The 16331-nt window shown below is 50.7% G+C and overlaps 1 protein-coding gene across 1 annotated transcript in view; it reads right to left on the bottom strand.

Annotated features, from left to right (window-relative positions):
- Positions 1-294: 294 nt before the first annotated feature.
- Positions 295-16331, bottom strand: part of LOC309825687 (uncharacterized protein C1orf94) — a gene marked incomplete at both ends in the record, with an annotated part of 35955 nt that continues 19918 nt past the window's right edge. The window contains 5 exon segments of the mRNA XM_082659322.1: positions 295-370; positions 5756-5952; positions 9588-9665; positions 14109-14284; positions 15345-15605. Of these exon segments, the coding sequence (XP_082515448.1) occupies positions 295-370; positions 5756-5952; positions 9588-9665; positions 14109-14284; positions 15345-15605 (788 nt within the window).

Consider the following 16331-nt stretch of genomic DNA (forward strand, 5'->3'; position numbering starts at 1 on the left):
TAAATACAGATGCATATGTGGACGAGCAAGTGAGTATGAATCCGAGGGGTGTGTGTGCAGTCTGTGCTGTGTGTGAAGGCTAGCTGTGTGTGTGTGTGTGTGTGAGTGTGTGTGTGTGTGTGTGTGTGTGAGTGTTGGTCCATGGATGCGCCTGGCCTTGCTGTTTTCTGTCTGTGACCTGGTCGGAACCTTGGCTTTCCAAACTTCATACCAAGCTGCTGCAGAATCCAGAATTCCAGAGCCCTTAGCCCTGCTCCAAGGGCTAAGGTAGGAGGAGGGAGACGAGAAGGCGATCTAAAAATGTATGCCATTCCCACTAGAGGGAAAATAGGGGCTGTTCATCAGGGGCCCACCGGATGTCGAGCCGAACCTGGAGGAGAAAGAAAATGACGTTGTGATAGAACTCCTGATGTCGGCAGAGATATTAGGGAAAGTAGTATATTAATTTTGGGGCTGTCAAAGACTGGGAAGATCATGACAGGCTTGGAAGCTGAAAGCTTTAGCAATAATGTAAAAAGTTTTGGCTCCGGGAAAATAAAATATTGAAATGATACAATTGGAGGACAATAAAGAGTTTCTTCTGCCACTTCCTTAGGTCAGGAAGGCCCTGGCAGCCTGTAGGGGCTATTTCCACCCAGCCTATGCTCTCTCCATATCCAAGACCAAAGACTAAGGAGCCTGTCTGGACCTAAGCACCTTACCTGTGGGCCTGTAGCCCCTCTACCTGCCTTAGAGGACCCTGTGTGTCCCTCAGGAAATTCCACAACATCAGAGAACTCACGGCCACGTCCTAGGGTGAGATCTCAGAGTCCGGACAATCCCAGGGCTCCTGATCCCCTTCTCAGCACCAAGCTAGATCAGACCCTGCATTTCACACCAATCTGGCAAGTAAGCACTGAGGCATCCCTGACTGCCTGGGACTCTGCTAGACCCTCAGGGAAGGAAGTGCCGAGAAGACTTGGGCCTCACCCTCCGAGAGCAGGAAAACACACCCATCTGCTTTTTCTCCCTGGCACACTGCTAATTCATACTTCAAAAGAGAGTTCAAAAGCCATCTCCTCTGTGAAGCCTTCCCCAACCTCTCCAGATGGAATCATTTACTCACACTTGGGATCCTACTGCAATTTCTTTCCCCATCTGCTAGGATACTCTGAATGAATGGAACAGAGCAGAGCTCAAGACAAATTGCGGCAGAGCAGATAGCTAGATATAGTCTAATCCAGGGATTCTCAGTCACTTTTCACCTGGGCGGAAGCATATTACAGAAGATGCTCACATTCGTGGCGCCCTCCCATGAATTGATGAAACAAAAACAGGGGGGGAGGGGAAGAAGCGATGGGAACAAACCAGTGCATTAATTTGTAATGCCTCAGCTGGTATGTGTATCTGTTGCTCGCTGTGAGCAGCCAGGGACAAGCGAGGCTTTGGGTTGTTTGAGTCCCTTCTCACAAAAATAAATTTCATGACAGCAGGGACACTGTCTGGACTGTTCACCATTTGACACTCAGCACTCAGGCCAGGACCTGGCACCAGGTAGGTGCCCGATAAGCAATTAATGTCTGTGGTAACCCCACCTCTTTTTCTCTTTTTCAAAAATCATATTGGAAAAGAAACGATTAAAAGTGATGTTATCATAAGGACACTCTGAATTCTACTCTGATTTATAAAATAAAGGCTGTAACCCATACTCGGGTATTTAATAATTACCGGTAACAAATTACTCATGACACACCTTGTATCTGATTGCCACACCCCACACATCTGAGCCCTTCATGAGGAGAAATTCTGATCAGATCAACTGCCAAGGGCATGGTCTAGACAGGATGTAAACTAGAGGGCCAGGAAGAGAGGTAATCCATGTGGACTATAGTTATCCAGGAAGGCTTCCTGGAGGAAGAAGAGGGGCTTAACCTGCCTCACGAGCATGGTGAACGGTCCTGGTTTGCCTGGGACAGTTTCTACACTGTCCAGTAATAATTCCAGTGTAATTATCATTTGTGTTCTTTTTAACTCTCAGACTTATTGTTCTTTGGAAGGTACATGGTATTGTTATCCTGCCCTGATGGATGTATGCAAATGGACTTGGCAGAGGGCAGGAAGGGGCCCCTCCTCCTTTCCTGAGAACACGGAGGCCACCGACTCCTTCCTCTCCCACCTCATACAGTTTAGTCTCTTGGTTCCTGACCCAGAGGAAGCACTGAGGCCCCTGGTCTCCCAGACTAAACTCTCCACCTACGCCCTTGTACCCCTCCCTGACCCAGGCAGCCTCTCCTGGACCTTGTTCCATCCAGCACAGCTGGTAAACCTCAACTCCACCCCTGTGCCCAGTGCTGCCTACCTTCCATCCTACAGTGCCCAGGTTTTCTTGCCATACTGTCATCCTCCCTCTCTTCTCCTGGCTCCCTGACTCCACACTCTCCTGCGTTTCCTCCCACCCTTTAGATCCTTTGCTGGTGCCTCCCCATCTCCCCAACCCCTCTACATGTTGGAGACCCATGTTGGAGATCTATGTACATGTGCTCCCGGGCGATCTCATCCCATCCCACGCCTTTAAATAGCATTTATATGCTAATGACTCCCAAATTTATATTATCAGCCACCACTTCTCCCCTGAGCCCAGACTCAGACATCCACCTGCCTATCAACTGCTCCACGCAAGTGTCTGATGGGCATCTCAAATTTCACATATGCAAAACCAAACTCCTGATCAACAAAGCCTTGCTATCGTCATCTGGACCCTAGACTTTTGGCACTGCCAATCATCTGGACACTCAAGTCCAAAACCTAGGAATCACGCTTGACTCCCCTCTTTTCCTCATTCCACGTCCAGCCCTCGTCAATTCCCATCAATTCTACCAAGCAAATAAATGCCCCACATCTTTTCTCTTACCTCCTCCCCATGGTCACTGCCCTAGTCTACGCCACCAGCACCTCTTGCTTGGCTGGCTAAAAAGGCGCCCAGCCTGGTCCCCTCCATCAGCTCTCACCAGCCAGCCCACTCTTCGTATGTCGATCAACACCATCTTCCTTACACAGAGAATTAGGACATTCATGGCCTCCCGCTGCTCTTCCTTCCCTCGCCTCCCAGGCCCTGCCACCTCTCCGATTTCAATTCTGCCCGCTCTCTCTCCTCCACTCATCGTGCCCCAGCTACATTTCCCACCTCGGGGCCACTGCACTTCCTATTCTTTCTGCCCAGAGTGCTCATCACCCATATATACACACGGCTCATCCTCTCGTTTTATTCAGATCTCGGCTGCAGAGAGGTCCCTTACTCCCTCCCCGCTTATCCCTTGCACCTGACACGTATGATGCTTCTTTACTTCCGTATTGTCTAGTTCTCCTCCTGGAATGACAGAAGTAAACACTTTGTCTTGTTCACTCCAGTAACCAGTGCCGAGAGCAGTGCCGGGCACACAGAAGATGCAACAAACGGTTTTTGAATGAACGAATCATCCCTTTGGGGGACACGGACCTGCACTCCTCGCCTCGTTTTTCCGACCTCACTTACCCGGTCTTTCCACCCTCTCAGGCCACCATTCCACTGCGCTGACTGCCGCTACTCCCCGTCACTCTCCTCCTTCGCCCACGGTGTCCCCAGCTGGCTGCAGGCTCTCTCCCACTTCTAAGGCTGCTCCTTCCTCAGTCTCCTGCTCACTCCTTTTCCTCTCCTGCCCCTCTGAAGACAGCCAGAGACCAGGTCCCAACCCTCGGCTCTCACTGTTCCCAATCAGTGCTTCCCTGACCGCTGAGTGGTGAGAACTTGGGACCACACTGCCTCCCAAGGACAGCAGGCTCTGGCTTCTGCAGTAACTCTCTCTTCCCTGGAGCCCAGAGTCACAGCGTGCAAGGGGCACGTCTGCTGGCCTGCAGGTAGGCTGTCTTCCCTCTGCAGTCTCATCTACTCTCACCTCCGGGGAGGTGAGAACCTCTCTTACAGACCCTGCAGTCACCTCCAGACTACGCCCTCTCTTCCCTCCTGTTTCTCTCCCCTCTGGCCCATCAATTCACTGCAACGTTCACAAATCCGCATTGAATCCCCAGGCCTACCAATCAGAGCCTTTAATAATCCAAGTCCAGCCTCCCTTTTCCTATTTTCCACCTTGTTCAGGGATAAATCTAATACCTCAACCAGATGCCCTTATTCTGCAGGCCTCAAGCCCACCACGCACCTTCCCACCTGAGGGCCTAATTCCCCCAGTCGCTGCTCACTGGACCCTCCCCATCCTGCAGCTCTCATGTGCACCCAGCAGAGATCCTCCCTCTGTCCTCGGGACACTTGGATGGCCTTCACTTTGTCACGGCATTAACATCATTGTGTCCCCTCTCATCCACTCTCATCTCTGAAGGGATGAACCATGTCCTATTCATGGACAGTGCCCCACAGGCTAAATTCACCGTAACTATGTGAACTGACGCAGCGCTTTCCAGGCTGCATTGGCGGAACACACCATGATATGCTCTACAAGAAAAGGGGGAAAAGGAGAGGAAGGAGGGAGGGAGGAAGGGAGGGAGGGAGGGAAGGAAGGAAGGAAAGAAGGGAGGGAGGGAGGGAGGGAGGAAGGAAAGAAGAAAGGGAGGGAGGGAGGGAAGGAAGGAAGGAAAGAAGGGAGGGAGGGAGGGAGGGAGGGAGGGAGGAAGGGAAAGAAAAAGAGAAAAAAAGAAATAAGGGGTCATGGGTTTTATATTCAAATGACACTATCGACCAGCTTCTTGAATGTTCTCCATGAACCCTAGTAAATGAAATAATCTGCAAATTCCAACAGTTAAGAAATCTGTTTATCTTTGTTTCTACCTTTCTTTTCCCAAACAGATCTGACTATGGAAACCTCTTTCCAGCATTTATCCCTCTATCAGGACATTCATGGGAAACACTGATTGAAAGGGTCCGAGTCCAGGACACCCGGTTGACACTACAGTGAGGGGGCTGTGATGGGGAGGAAGGGAATCTATGTCAGGTTGGGGAGTTTGGTCCTAATCCTGTAAAGGGAGGTTCTCAAGCTGGAGCACACGTTCCCCGGGATGTGCCTGGGACACCTGGATTCTCAGGGCTGACCCGGCACCACCCGCCTTGCAGAGCATCAGCAGTGAAGGTTTGGTGGGTGGGAATGAGCAGCTGCGCGTTGTTACATTAAAACAGCAAACACCAATTCCTTACTGACAGGCATGAAAAGTTTGTATGGAACTGTCAGCTAAAACGTTGAGTCTGTGTTGGCTGTTGGCTGCTAAGCTCCTCTCCTCTGCTGTTTGGGGTATTTTGGGGGAAAAGTGTAAGCAGCCTGATACGCAGTGAGAGGCCCTTCAGCAGGGCCGGTTGCGAACTCACTGGGCTGTTGGAGGGATTAGCCTGGCAAGGAGCTCAGGAGGCAGTAAGTGGGGGAAAGAGCTGTAAGATTACCTGGCCGTGGCCTGCTGGAAACCAGGCAGGTGGGGAAAGGCGTATGCGTCCCGCTCCACTACCTGTCACCTGCTATGGGTGGTGCGCTCATCCCCTACTGGCCATGCAGCTGTATTTCCGCACCAAGCTGAGGACCCCAGCCCCGACTGGGCCTGCCAAAGGGCCCTCCCCCAGGCCCAGATCAGGCTCACCTCCACATCAGCTCCACCCAGGACCCGCAAGGCACAGGGTCTGCCCTCCCCACAGCCAAGGAATATATGTACCAAGAGAGCAGCAGTGAGGCCCAGCGCGCCCACCTCTCCTCTCCAGCAGCTTTCGGGATACGAGGTGAATTTCCAGTGTGGGCTGAGGACTCACCCATACGCGGGGAAGGGGTACTGCAGTCCATCTCCTGCCATGGGGGAAGGGTCTCGGGGATTTCTGGCCAGCTTCTGAGGTGTCCTCTGAGGGTACGGATAGCTGGACTGGACGAAGGGGATGTAGCTCAGCAGGGGGTTGTAGGAAGAGTGGAAACTCTGCTGTCCCGTCTGCTGTGGGTTGTTGTATGGCATCACCTGCATGGCAGAGAGGAGACAGGGGCTGGAGGAGAGGACAGAGGTCCAGCAGAGCCCGCTGCCACTAAACATCACAGTCCCCCAGCCCTGACCCTAACCCGAGGCCCCACCCCTCAGCCCCTGTGCCCCTCAGTCACTGTGGGGTGCATAGAAGGCAATGTGTTGGACGGGGAAGAAGCACAGGGCTCAGCTTCTATATGTGAGACTGGTAAGTTATTTAATTTACCTGTGTCTCAGTTTCCTTATCCATAAAATGGGCAAATGCTACCTCCATTGTATGGGGACTGAGTCAGCTGAAATAAGTAGAGAGACTGGCACATAATAAATAGCAAAGGAATATTATTTCCATTATTTCCATTCTCTTCTCTGGCCCCTGCCTTACCCTCAGCCAATAACCATCTCAAAAGCCCCTGGTTCATTTTTAAGTCTTGTACCATCTCAGTAAAGGCTGTTGGGATGTATACATCCCTGGCTTCTAGCTCAGGACCTCAACAGACCCCAAGTCCAAGACAGCTCTGCCCAGTGGAAATTCCTGTGACGGGTGATGGAGATCTTCTGGGTCTGTACCACCCAATATGGTAGCCACCAGACACAAGTGTGCTATTGAGCGCTTGAAACGCGGCTAGTGGGACTGAATTTCAAATTTTACTTCGTTTTGATTTCAATGTAAATAGCCAAACGTGGCTGGTGGTCATGGTACTGGGCGGTGTGAGTGAGGAGAAAGGCCAAATCGGGGCACTGCGATTGAGCTCAAACCCTAAGAAAAGTAGGAACTCGTTGGGTTTGAGACCACCTGGATCAGACCCCCACCAAGAAGCAGGGCTCATACTATGTTTCCCCTGATGAGGCAGGAAGCCCACCTGTCTTATTTACTGATTTATCCTTGGCCCTGAGACGGTGCCTGTCACACAGTGGCTGCTCGATGAACATATGTTAAATGGATAAGTGCAAGAAAGAGGGAGAGAGAGGAGGAGGGAGGAAAGAAGAGACTGCTAAGTGTCAGCTTGAATATCTAAAATGACAGGGAGCTCATTACATCACGAGCACTGTATTCCACTACTGACAGCTCCAAATGTCTTGTGTGGAGCTGACATCCATCCTCCTGTGTGTTTTGGTCAAAACTCGGGAAATTTCTGGATTTCCACTTTAACAGCAAGTCTGTAGTCCAAGCTGCTCAGGGGTTGGGCGTACTGACTGCCCTTTCTCACCCTGCACACCCTTATCTAATTTAAAAAGATGACAAAGGTTAGCGCTTATTAAGTGATAACAAGGGTGTGCCAGGCCCTTCGTGTGGATTCTCTCATTTAAAGTCCAAACAGCCCTGTGAGGTAGGACCATTAGGATCCCCATTCTAGAGATGAGGAAACAGGTTCAGAGAAGTTAAGCAACTTGCTCAGTAAGTGTTCCAAGCGTCTGAGTTTTGTTGGAATCCCCAGTGTGGCAAGCCCAGGGCCCACGGCCCTGGACTGCACCGCTATGCCTGCTCCCTCTGGAAGCCTGAGCCCCTCCCTCCTGGCCCTCCCCATCTTTCCCCCAGTGGACAGGTAGGATCTGGTGACACTGGACATGGGCACCAAATCCCCAAGAGGGTGAGCTGAAGGTCAGAAAGTGCCAAGGGCTCACAGAGAGACCCCAGGAAGGCACCTCCCAAGACAGACACCAGAGGGTCAGCGTGGCAGAAAAAAAAAAAAAAAAACCCTGGTTTTCACAGTGAGGGGACAGTCCTGGACCTGGGAGGAAACTGACATGAAAGAGAAGATACGGGTCCTAGAGCTTATGCAAGCTTTATGCAAAACTGTATCCTAACTACATGTCACTGATAAAACACATAAAACAGAGCTGGGTATAGGGCTCTGGAACCATCTCCAAGAAATCCTCTTTGCTGACAAAAGCAATGATAGAGCAGTGTGCCCACAGTGCCACATCTGTATTAAAATGCTTGTATAAATAGATATCACTGGAAGGATACCTAAGAAACCGATCACAGTAATTGCCTCTAAGATTTTAAAAATTGTGTACCAGGTTTTTATATTACTGTTTCAAATATATGCATTTACATAACTTTGTCTAAAAGCATTCACTTTGGAGCTAGGTGGATGGAATCACTGCTCGTGGGGTGGAGGGGATGAGACTGAGATTCTGTGAGCCTGACTGCCTCTCTCAACTTCATCGCAGGACGCAAAAACTCCTACTGCTGAAAGAGCAGTCCTGGCCCACGTAAGAAAGTAACCTACACTTATGGGCCCTTCTCTACCTTCTGGAACATTCTAACATCCTTCAGAGGTCAGAGATGCAGTTTGCAGAGAAAGGGTAGGGCTCCCCGGGGAGGGAGGAGAGGTGGAGGAGTCCGTGGGTTTGAGTGTGGGTTTGATCTGTCCACCTGATTGTGGGGTTGCAAGGCCAGCCTGAGAATGTAGCCGGTCCTCAGCTCCCTCCTCACACCCCCATCCCTGCCCCTAGATCCTCAAAACCTCTGGAAGTGTTGTTTTGTGTTTTGTGTGTGTGCGCGTGGGCCCACACGCATGCAGCTTGGCACGCATGTCTATAACTGCATCTTTATTTGTGTCAGTATTTTTGTCTCTGCTGCTTTATTTTGATACCATATTTTTGTGTGTCTGTATACAAGAGGCAGTAAGGCACAGTTATTGGGAACATGGACCCTGAAGCCAGGCGGCTCAAGGTCAACCCCCAATCTGCCATTGTGTTACTGTCAAGTAGATATTGACCCCCGATCTATCCATGGGAGTAGAGGGTGCAGATTCAGCTAACAAAAATATATAACACCCAGTTAAATTTGAATTTCAGAAAAACAGCAAGTTTTTCTTTTTTTTAGTATAAGTATGGTCCATGTAGTATTTGGGACATAGCTCTGCTGAAACATTATTCACCATTTATCTGAAATTTAAATTTAGCTAGGTGTCTGGTATTTTAACTGACAAACTGACATGGAAGGGATATGACTCCCAGCCCCACTGATGCTGGGCAGGCCATGTGATTTGCTTTGGCCCGTGGAAGGCAGGTGTACATTACCATGTCCCAGCTCTGAGCTGAGCCCCTCAGAGACATTGTGTGTTTCTTCTCAGCCCTTCCGCCATCCAGCATGGCAGGAGCAAAAGTGAGTGTATCTTCAGCACAGGCCCAAAAGGGGGACACGTGAAACAGGCCTGAACCCAATCCCAGTACTGCTCAGCCAGCCTGCGGACCCGTGGGTAAAAAAATAAATATTTTATTGCTGAAGCCTCGGAGACATTGAGGTTATTTGTTGCCACAGTAAAAGCTAACTTATGTGTTAACTTTATAACTTTGGACAAATTATTTAATCTCTCTCAGTTTCCTCATCTCTAATCTATAAGGTAGATTATAGGGTAGTTCTGAAGGTTAAATTAATGCGGGTAAGGCCCTTAGAGAAGGGCCTGGCACACAGTAAGGGCTCTGTAAGTGCCAGCTGGTATTATCACCTGGGGACACTGGTTTGTGTCCACATGCATGCTGGTGTTTCTGTCTGTACTCTGGGGTCAAGCATGGGCCGGAAAGTGTGGCTGGTGACCAGCTAGACAAAGACAAGGGAACAGACATCCTTCTGACCTGAAGGCCTTTGCGGAGCTGAGACAGAGGTGAGGAGGTCAGCTACTCACCTGTCGGGAGTAACACCCCAGCTGGGGTTGCAGGGTCTGCTGGTAGGGCATCCTGGCTGCCTGCTGTGGGTACAGGCCCTGGGGAGAGAAGGGGGAGGCTCAGTGCTGTGGGGCAGTGGGCTCCCAGCCAGAGAAGAGCAGCCACTCAACTCAGCTTCCAGCCCCCTTGCCTGGACCTCCAGACACGTTCAAGTCCGTCCCACCACACTACTGGCCAGACCCACCAGCTGCCTAGTCCAGCTGGAGTCAGGTCGAGCCAGCAGCACGCCTCACAGCACACAGGAAGCCCCTGGTTAGCAGGATTCACAGCCTTTTTGGTGAATATTTAAGGCAAGAGCTTTAGGAACCCGCCTGCCTCTTGAATTCCAGATCTGCCCCTTAGTGTCTGTGTGACCTTGGGCAAGTCACTTCACCTCTCGGAGCCCCTTTTCCCTTGTCTCTAAAATTATGGCTGTTCAAGCCTGCAGAGCCTGTGAAGGTGGCCAGATTATCTTTGCTGCTGTCTACACCCCTTTCCTAAGTGCCTTTCCCCAAACCCCATTCCTGCCCCAAGACGTGAAGTACCCGTGTACGTCTGTGTGCACGTGTGTGCTAGCTTGCCTCCATGCTTATTTAAGCACATCTGCACGTGTGCTTCCATTTGTGTCTGCAGCTGTGTGTTTCTGTGTACAAATGTGCCACTATGAACCTAGGTGTATTAGTTTTGGTCTGCTGCTGTGCCTCTATCTGCCCACACGTACACCTGTGTCTGTACCTGATGATGAAGACTGACGTGAAGATAGATGAGTTACTCCATCTAAAGGGCTTAGAACAGTGCAGCACGTAGTAAGGATTCTGCCACCATCTCTCACTGTCACCCCCTGCCCCTGCTACTCCCACCACTTGAAGAGGCTGCCTGGCAGCTCAGCCTGACGGGAAGTAGAAACTTTATTCACAACTCTGTCTGGGGTGGCCTTAAGTGTCCATGTGTATACACACACACACACACACACACACACACACACAGCAGAACTGCCACTATGGATGGGGTCAGCCCATGACCCCTCCAGTCCCAGGCTGCTTCTATCTGCCAATCCAGAGTTACCCCCTAAGAACCCCCTAAGATGCAGTTCAAAACCCCAACACCCCCTCAGACTGCATGTCTTTCCAGAAGATTCCATGCTCCGAGATGCTGCCTCCACCCTGGGCTCGGCTTGTGCCAATCGTCTAAGTGCTGATGGCTGATGCTGCCCTTGACGACTTCCTCGGAGCCCATGGGCTCCTCCTAAAAGGCTCCGAATCCCTGATGTGGGGTCCTGGGGAAGCCCCCCAGCTCTCTCAGTGCCCATCCCCCACGTCCCCGAGAGAGCACATCCTTTCAGGGCCCTCCTTGCTCTCTCCTCCTGTGCACCTGCACTTGACTGTGGCCGGGCCTTTCCCACATCCACCAACCCCTTCACCTGAAACCAGTGCACCTGTTCGCCTTTTCTCCAAGCCCTGCTGCCAAGGCAGCCCCACTCACCACCACGACCAACCTGTGACCCCAGGCGTGGCCTGAACTGGGACAGAGGTGTCAGCCGGATGGAGCCGCCCTGCCTGTTCCCAGCCCCCAGTGGGCTCCAAGGCCGCGTTCTAAGTGTCCCTCCTCTGCTTCACTCCCTCCCCATCAGCGCTCAGCTCTGCTTTCCACAGCCAACTCCCCCAGGGCGCTGTCCTCCTCACGCCCGCCTAGGTGGGGCTACCCCTAGGATCCATGCCCCGCCTGTCCCTGCTCTGTCCTGGGGCGGATTTTCAGGAGATGATGGTATATTCATCAGTGTGAGGCACACTGTATGACCTGAAGGAGATTTCTAGTTGTTCAAATTGCAATTCTGTGAAATCACAAGCAAGGGTAAACACACATTCATTCCTCTTTGCTTGAGGCCACGGCCTCTTCCTACGTGCCCTTCCTCCCTAATTGGGAGCAGAGTTCCTTTGTGTCAAGCAGCCCAGGAGCCCCCGGAGCTCCCGTGTGCTGGGGACTGAGTCTTCCACGGCTCTGCGTCCGTCCACAGTGGAGCTCTGAGTAAATTGGATTTGGGACCTCATTTTTATTCTTCACACCGAGCAGGAAAAGAGGCTAGGATAGACTGTTCCCCATTTCTCCTCTGTGCCTTCTCAAGGTCTGCTGAGCTCCCTGACACTGTTTCGTAGGAAGATCAGGGCTGAAAAGTGATCATAACCAATATCTACATCATACTTGAGATTTTACAAAGCCCTTTCCCATGCATGGACTCCATTAACCTGACAACTGACTCAAGCGTTTGCTGCTGCTGCTGTAATTATTACGAGGCCACTTCACAGGTGAGGAGACGAGGGCTCAGAGCATTTGACTAACTTGCCCGAGACCACACAGCTTGGAAGCAACGCAATTCCCTTAAACCCAAGTCTGACGATTCTAAAACCTGCTTTCTTTTTATCATATCAGGCCTCTTGATCAGCCGACTTGAAGCCTGATGGCATTATGAGACCATGAGGACCTGGGAGAAGGTAAATTACCCTGTCCCTTGTGACCACCTGGGAGTGTCCATGTGTACAGCCAACTTCACCTGGGCCTATTCAGTGTCTAAACTGCTGCATAGGACCCAGGGGCCCTACCAGCCAGGGCCCTTCTGCCCAGAGGCCCAGGAAGCTCAGAGTCAGCCCTGTGATGCACACATCAGCATCTCTAAAGACAAAGGACTTCATGCTGGAAAAATACGTCCAAATCTCACCCACTCCAAAAGTCAAGTCAGTAGAAGTTCACGTAGCAGAGAGAAACTAGCCCCTCTGTACAAAACAGACCATTGCAAATTAGCTTTACGTGGTGAGCCCTGTGGGTGCATTTGAGAGTGAATCGGTTTACACCAAATACAATTATGCAATTGTTTCTCTCTCAGGGGTCGGGGGCACACCACGCTGGCTTTGGATTTGTCCCTGCCTTGTACTGGGCGCCGAGCTTCCTAGTCATCTTGGAATCACCTCACCTGAGTCAAGGCCTATACTCAGTGTGAAGCAAGGTTTTTTGTTTTTTTGTTTTTAATTACTTAAATGAATGAGGAAATAAATAAATACAAATGAGTGCATCAGGGACTAGGTGATAAACGACTGCACAGTGAGTGAGCAAGGGTGGAGGAACATCAGTGAAAGAGTTGGTGAATCAATGAGGACGTGGACAGGGCATTTCTCTCGAGACCTCTGCCAGGACAACGTATCATAGACATGGGAGGGACGCACTTGGATTTTCCCATGGATCATGCTTCCTTATGCCATCTCACCTCAGTGGTGGGATGTGAGGAGAGTGTGGCCACTTGCTCTGTTTAGCAAACAAGAAAAGGCTTGAAAACAAAACTTTGCAGAAGAAAAGAGAGACCACGCTAAACTCCTTTACTTTAGTTCCTGTTTAAGAATCAGGGGCTGAGCCTGGTGGGCCAGCGTAGAGGGGCTTTACGTGGGACAGAGAAGATCCACCTTCTGCGCAGGATGACTAAGCTGTGAGGCTTGCCACTCTGTCGCAAAGGAGGAGGTGACACTTGGGACCGGAGGATCAGGGGAGGGGGAGGGGCACAGAGACAGGATGAGTCGATTTTCAGGTGGATTTCCTTCTCTCTGCCCTCTCCGGGCTTGGCCAGGCCAGGCTGGGGTAGCAGGTTCCCAGGAACCTGGCCCTTTCATACACCTGCACACCATTCTGGAAAGGAGCCACGGAGGAGACAGAACACTGAGAAATCTTAGACACTGAGCACCTTTCCTGGAGGAAACGAGACAACCCAAAGGGACTATTTAAGCTCTTGGTTCAGACTGTGGTTTAAACCAGAGTGAACATTTATTTGATTTTTTCTTCTACCTACCCAGTGGGTGGCAGCTCTTGAGGGAGATTAAGTTAAATAGACAAACTAAAGAAACTACACTTTCCCTGAATAAATAAGTCTGTGAGTAAAATTTCCCACCCTGCAAGTGTTTCTCCATCCCATTGTGTCTGGCCCCTCTTAGCTATGAGCCCAAGACCAAGAATGTGTGTCAAGCCATCTTAGCTGGTAGCTGGTAGAAGCTAAGATTGCTGGGTTGTAGTTGAAATAAAACGGCCACATAATTTGTCATCTGCACCAGAACACTTGAGAGTGAAAGGGGGTGCAATTAATAATTATGCTGGGACAAAAGACCTAAACTGGGACTGTCCCAAGTAACCTAGGACACATGTCATCCAACTATAAAGGAGGTGGTGGGAAACAAGGACTATGCTATCATCCTCTCCTGGGAGCCCAAGTACTTCACAGGCCCAAACTTAGCCAAGCTCTGGAAGACACGGCACAGAGTGAACTGAAATTCAGACAAAGGAAAATGAGAAATATACACGCACATGCACGTGCATGTGCGCACACGTGTACCGGGTGGTCGGTCTGATGTGGCCCCGATGAAAAAATTAACTAATGAGTCTATGGCTCTTTGTGAATTAGGCTTCCTGAACCAAGGCTCCTCCGTGGACGGCCACCGGAGAGCCAGGCCCAGGATCCGCTCACTCACCTGGTACTGGGGGAAGGCGGAGGGATTCGTGAACACGGGCAGAAGTGGATAGTTCAGGTTGAGCCAGAGCGGCTGGTTCAGGGTCGCTGAGGTCAAGGTGGTGGCAAAGCATGGGGTGAACACACTCCCTGCGTACTCGAGGTTGTTCTTGTCGGCCCCCGTCACAGGCGGGTTAACTGTAAGTCACAGGAGAGGCAGAGCGTTTCTGTGATTGAGGAAGGGAGAGGCCAGGACGCCCTCCGCCCCATGACTGCCTGAGGGGTTAATGTTCTCAGGGGTTAGGTCTTTTAAAAGCTCCCAGAGGGTTCTTCAACTTTTGGATGAATTTCCAACTCTAGGAAAACATCGTTAGTTCACACCTTGCCAGTTCGGAAGGGGTGAAAATCCCAGCATGGTCTGGCAGGGAGCATCTCTCCGTCATTCACTAGTAAGGAGGCAGTTTAGCAATAGGACGCAACAAACCAGATTGCTGGGGCTGTATCCCACCGACTTACAAAACTACATTCTTTCAAGTGCTTTAGAAAAATCCAGTTTGGTATAAACAATTGCTACGCCATTGGAAGTCTTTCTTATCAAATTATTAAAGCAACCCCTTGAGGACGTGTACTTGGCAACAGTGAAGACCTGGTGCAGGTTGTTGTATGTATGTTGGAATCATTTTTTAAAAAATACTTCAAAATATCACATAACTCAGTATGATGGGACCTAAAATTAGTCTGAACGAATGAGATGTGATTGAGTTGTTTTAGGACATGGATCCTGGATTTTTTCCTTGTACAATATGCTCTGCGGGCTTATACAGTCTGAGCTGCGGTGTCAGTTTCCCCTTATTGGCACATTTTCGGGGGGAAAGGCAGTTACACTAAAACAGTTATAGAAGCACAAGGGAGAGAAAGCCGGCACATGAATAATCTCAATGTAGAAATAATCTCAAAGAACGGATTGTTCTTTGGTTTGGGCCACTTGAGGGGATATAAGACATGCTGAGTCAAGGCTATATTCAAACTGACCACCGATAATGCCCATGTGACCCCTGAAAGTCAACTGCGTTTCTCTAGCAATAGTATTCCCTGTAGGGGACACAGGAAGTCATTTCCCCCGTTTTATGGGACTAGGGAAAGACAGTAACTTGCCCACGGACGGGACAGCCCTTTGATGACAGAGCCACTCCAGGGACATCTGAGGGTTTCTGAAATCCCTTCCTCTACAGATTTCCTCTGGGCAGGGTCAGCTTACGTTTCAGCTCCAGCCCATCCACCTCCACCTTGCTGCGAAGCTTCAGATGCCTGCTTGGGTTCTTGGTGGCCCCAAGGAACTCACAGAGCAGGTTCTTCTTGGCCGGCCAGGCAGGCTTCTTGGCTGGCAGGGCCATGGACATAGAGCCCATGGGGTCACTGCCACCCTCCTTACCACAGGTGTCCTTCCGTCTCTGGGACCACTGACTGAGGAAGAGGCTCTCTTGACCCTTGGTCAGCTCCTTGGCGCCAGGGTTCCGTTCTACAGCAGAAGGGAAACTGAGTCAATGACTCTGGAAGGCCAAGTGCTGGATGCGGGGAGCACTGTCTTGTGGACTAAGTGATGGGTCCTCCAGAGCACATCTGAGGCCCCAACCACTCTGGGCTCTATCTCCCAGCCAAGTTCAACCCAAGTTCAGTCCCTGAAGGCTTCACTGACCAATGCCCATTATGGTCTCCCCATCCCATGCACACATGCATGCATTCATCCATTCTTATCTTCTTGCCTTCCATCTACCCACTCATCCTCCCTGCCCTCTACCCATTCTTCCTTCCTTCCATAATTCCTTTCTTCCTTCCTTCCTTTCAAACCTCCTTCCTTCCAGTTACCTCTCTTTTCTTACCTTTTCTTTCTTTCCTTCCTTCCTCCCTCCTTCCCTGACTCCCTCCCTTCTTCCTTCCTTTCCTTCATTTCTACTGTTTTTCTTTCCTTTCTCCCTCTTTTTTCCCTCCCTTCCTTCCAACCCTCCATAGGTTGGAATACAAAGGTCCCAGATACAAAGCTGACTTGGACACAGTTCCTGCCTTCAGGGAGCACCTGGCTTAGTGGGGGGACACATACGCCTACAGAACACACGTCTGGTCCCTCCTCACGGACTCTCCTCTTGCTAAATCGTCATGGCAATTTAGCACTCTCGTCAGCGCCAGCCTCTGACCTGAGTCCTGGGGACACTGCGGTGAGTCAGAGCCAGACTTGGCCCTGCAGGAG

This window comes from Grampus griseus (assembly GCF_964374135.1).
Source record: "Grampus griseus genome assembly, chromosome: 1".
Lineage (NCBI taxonomy): Eukaryota > Metazoa > Chordata > Mammalia > Artiodactyla > Delphinidae > Grampus > Grampus griseus.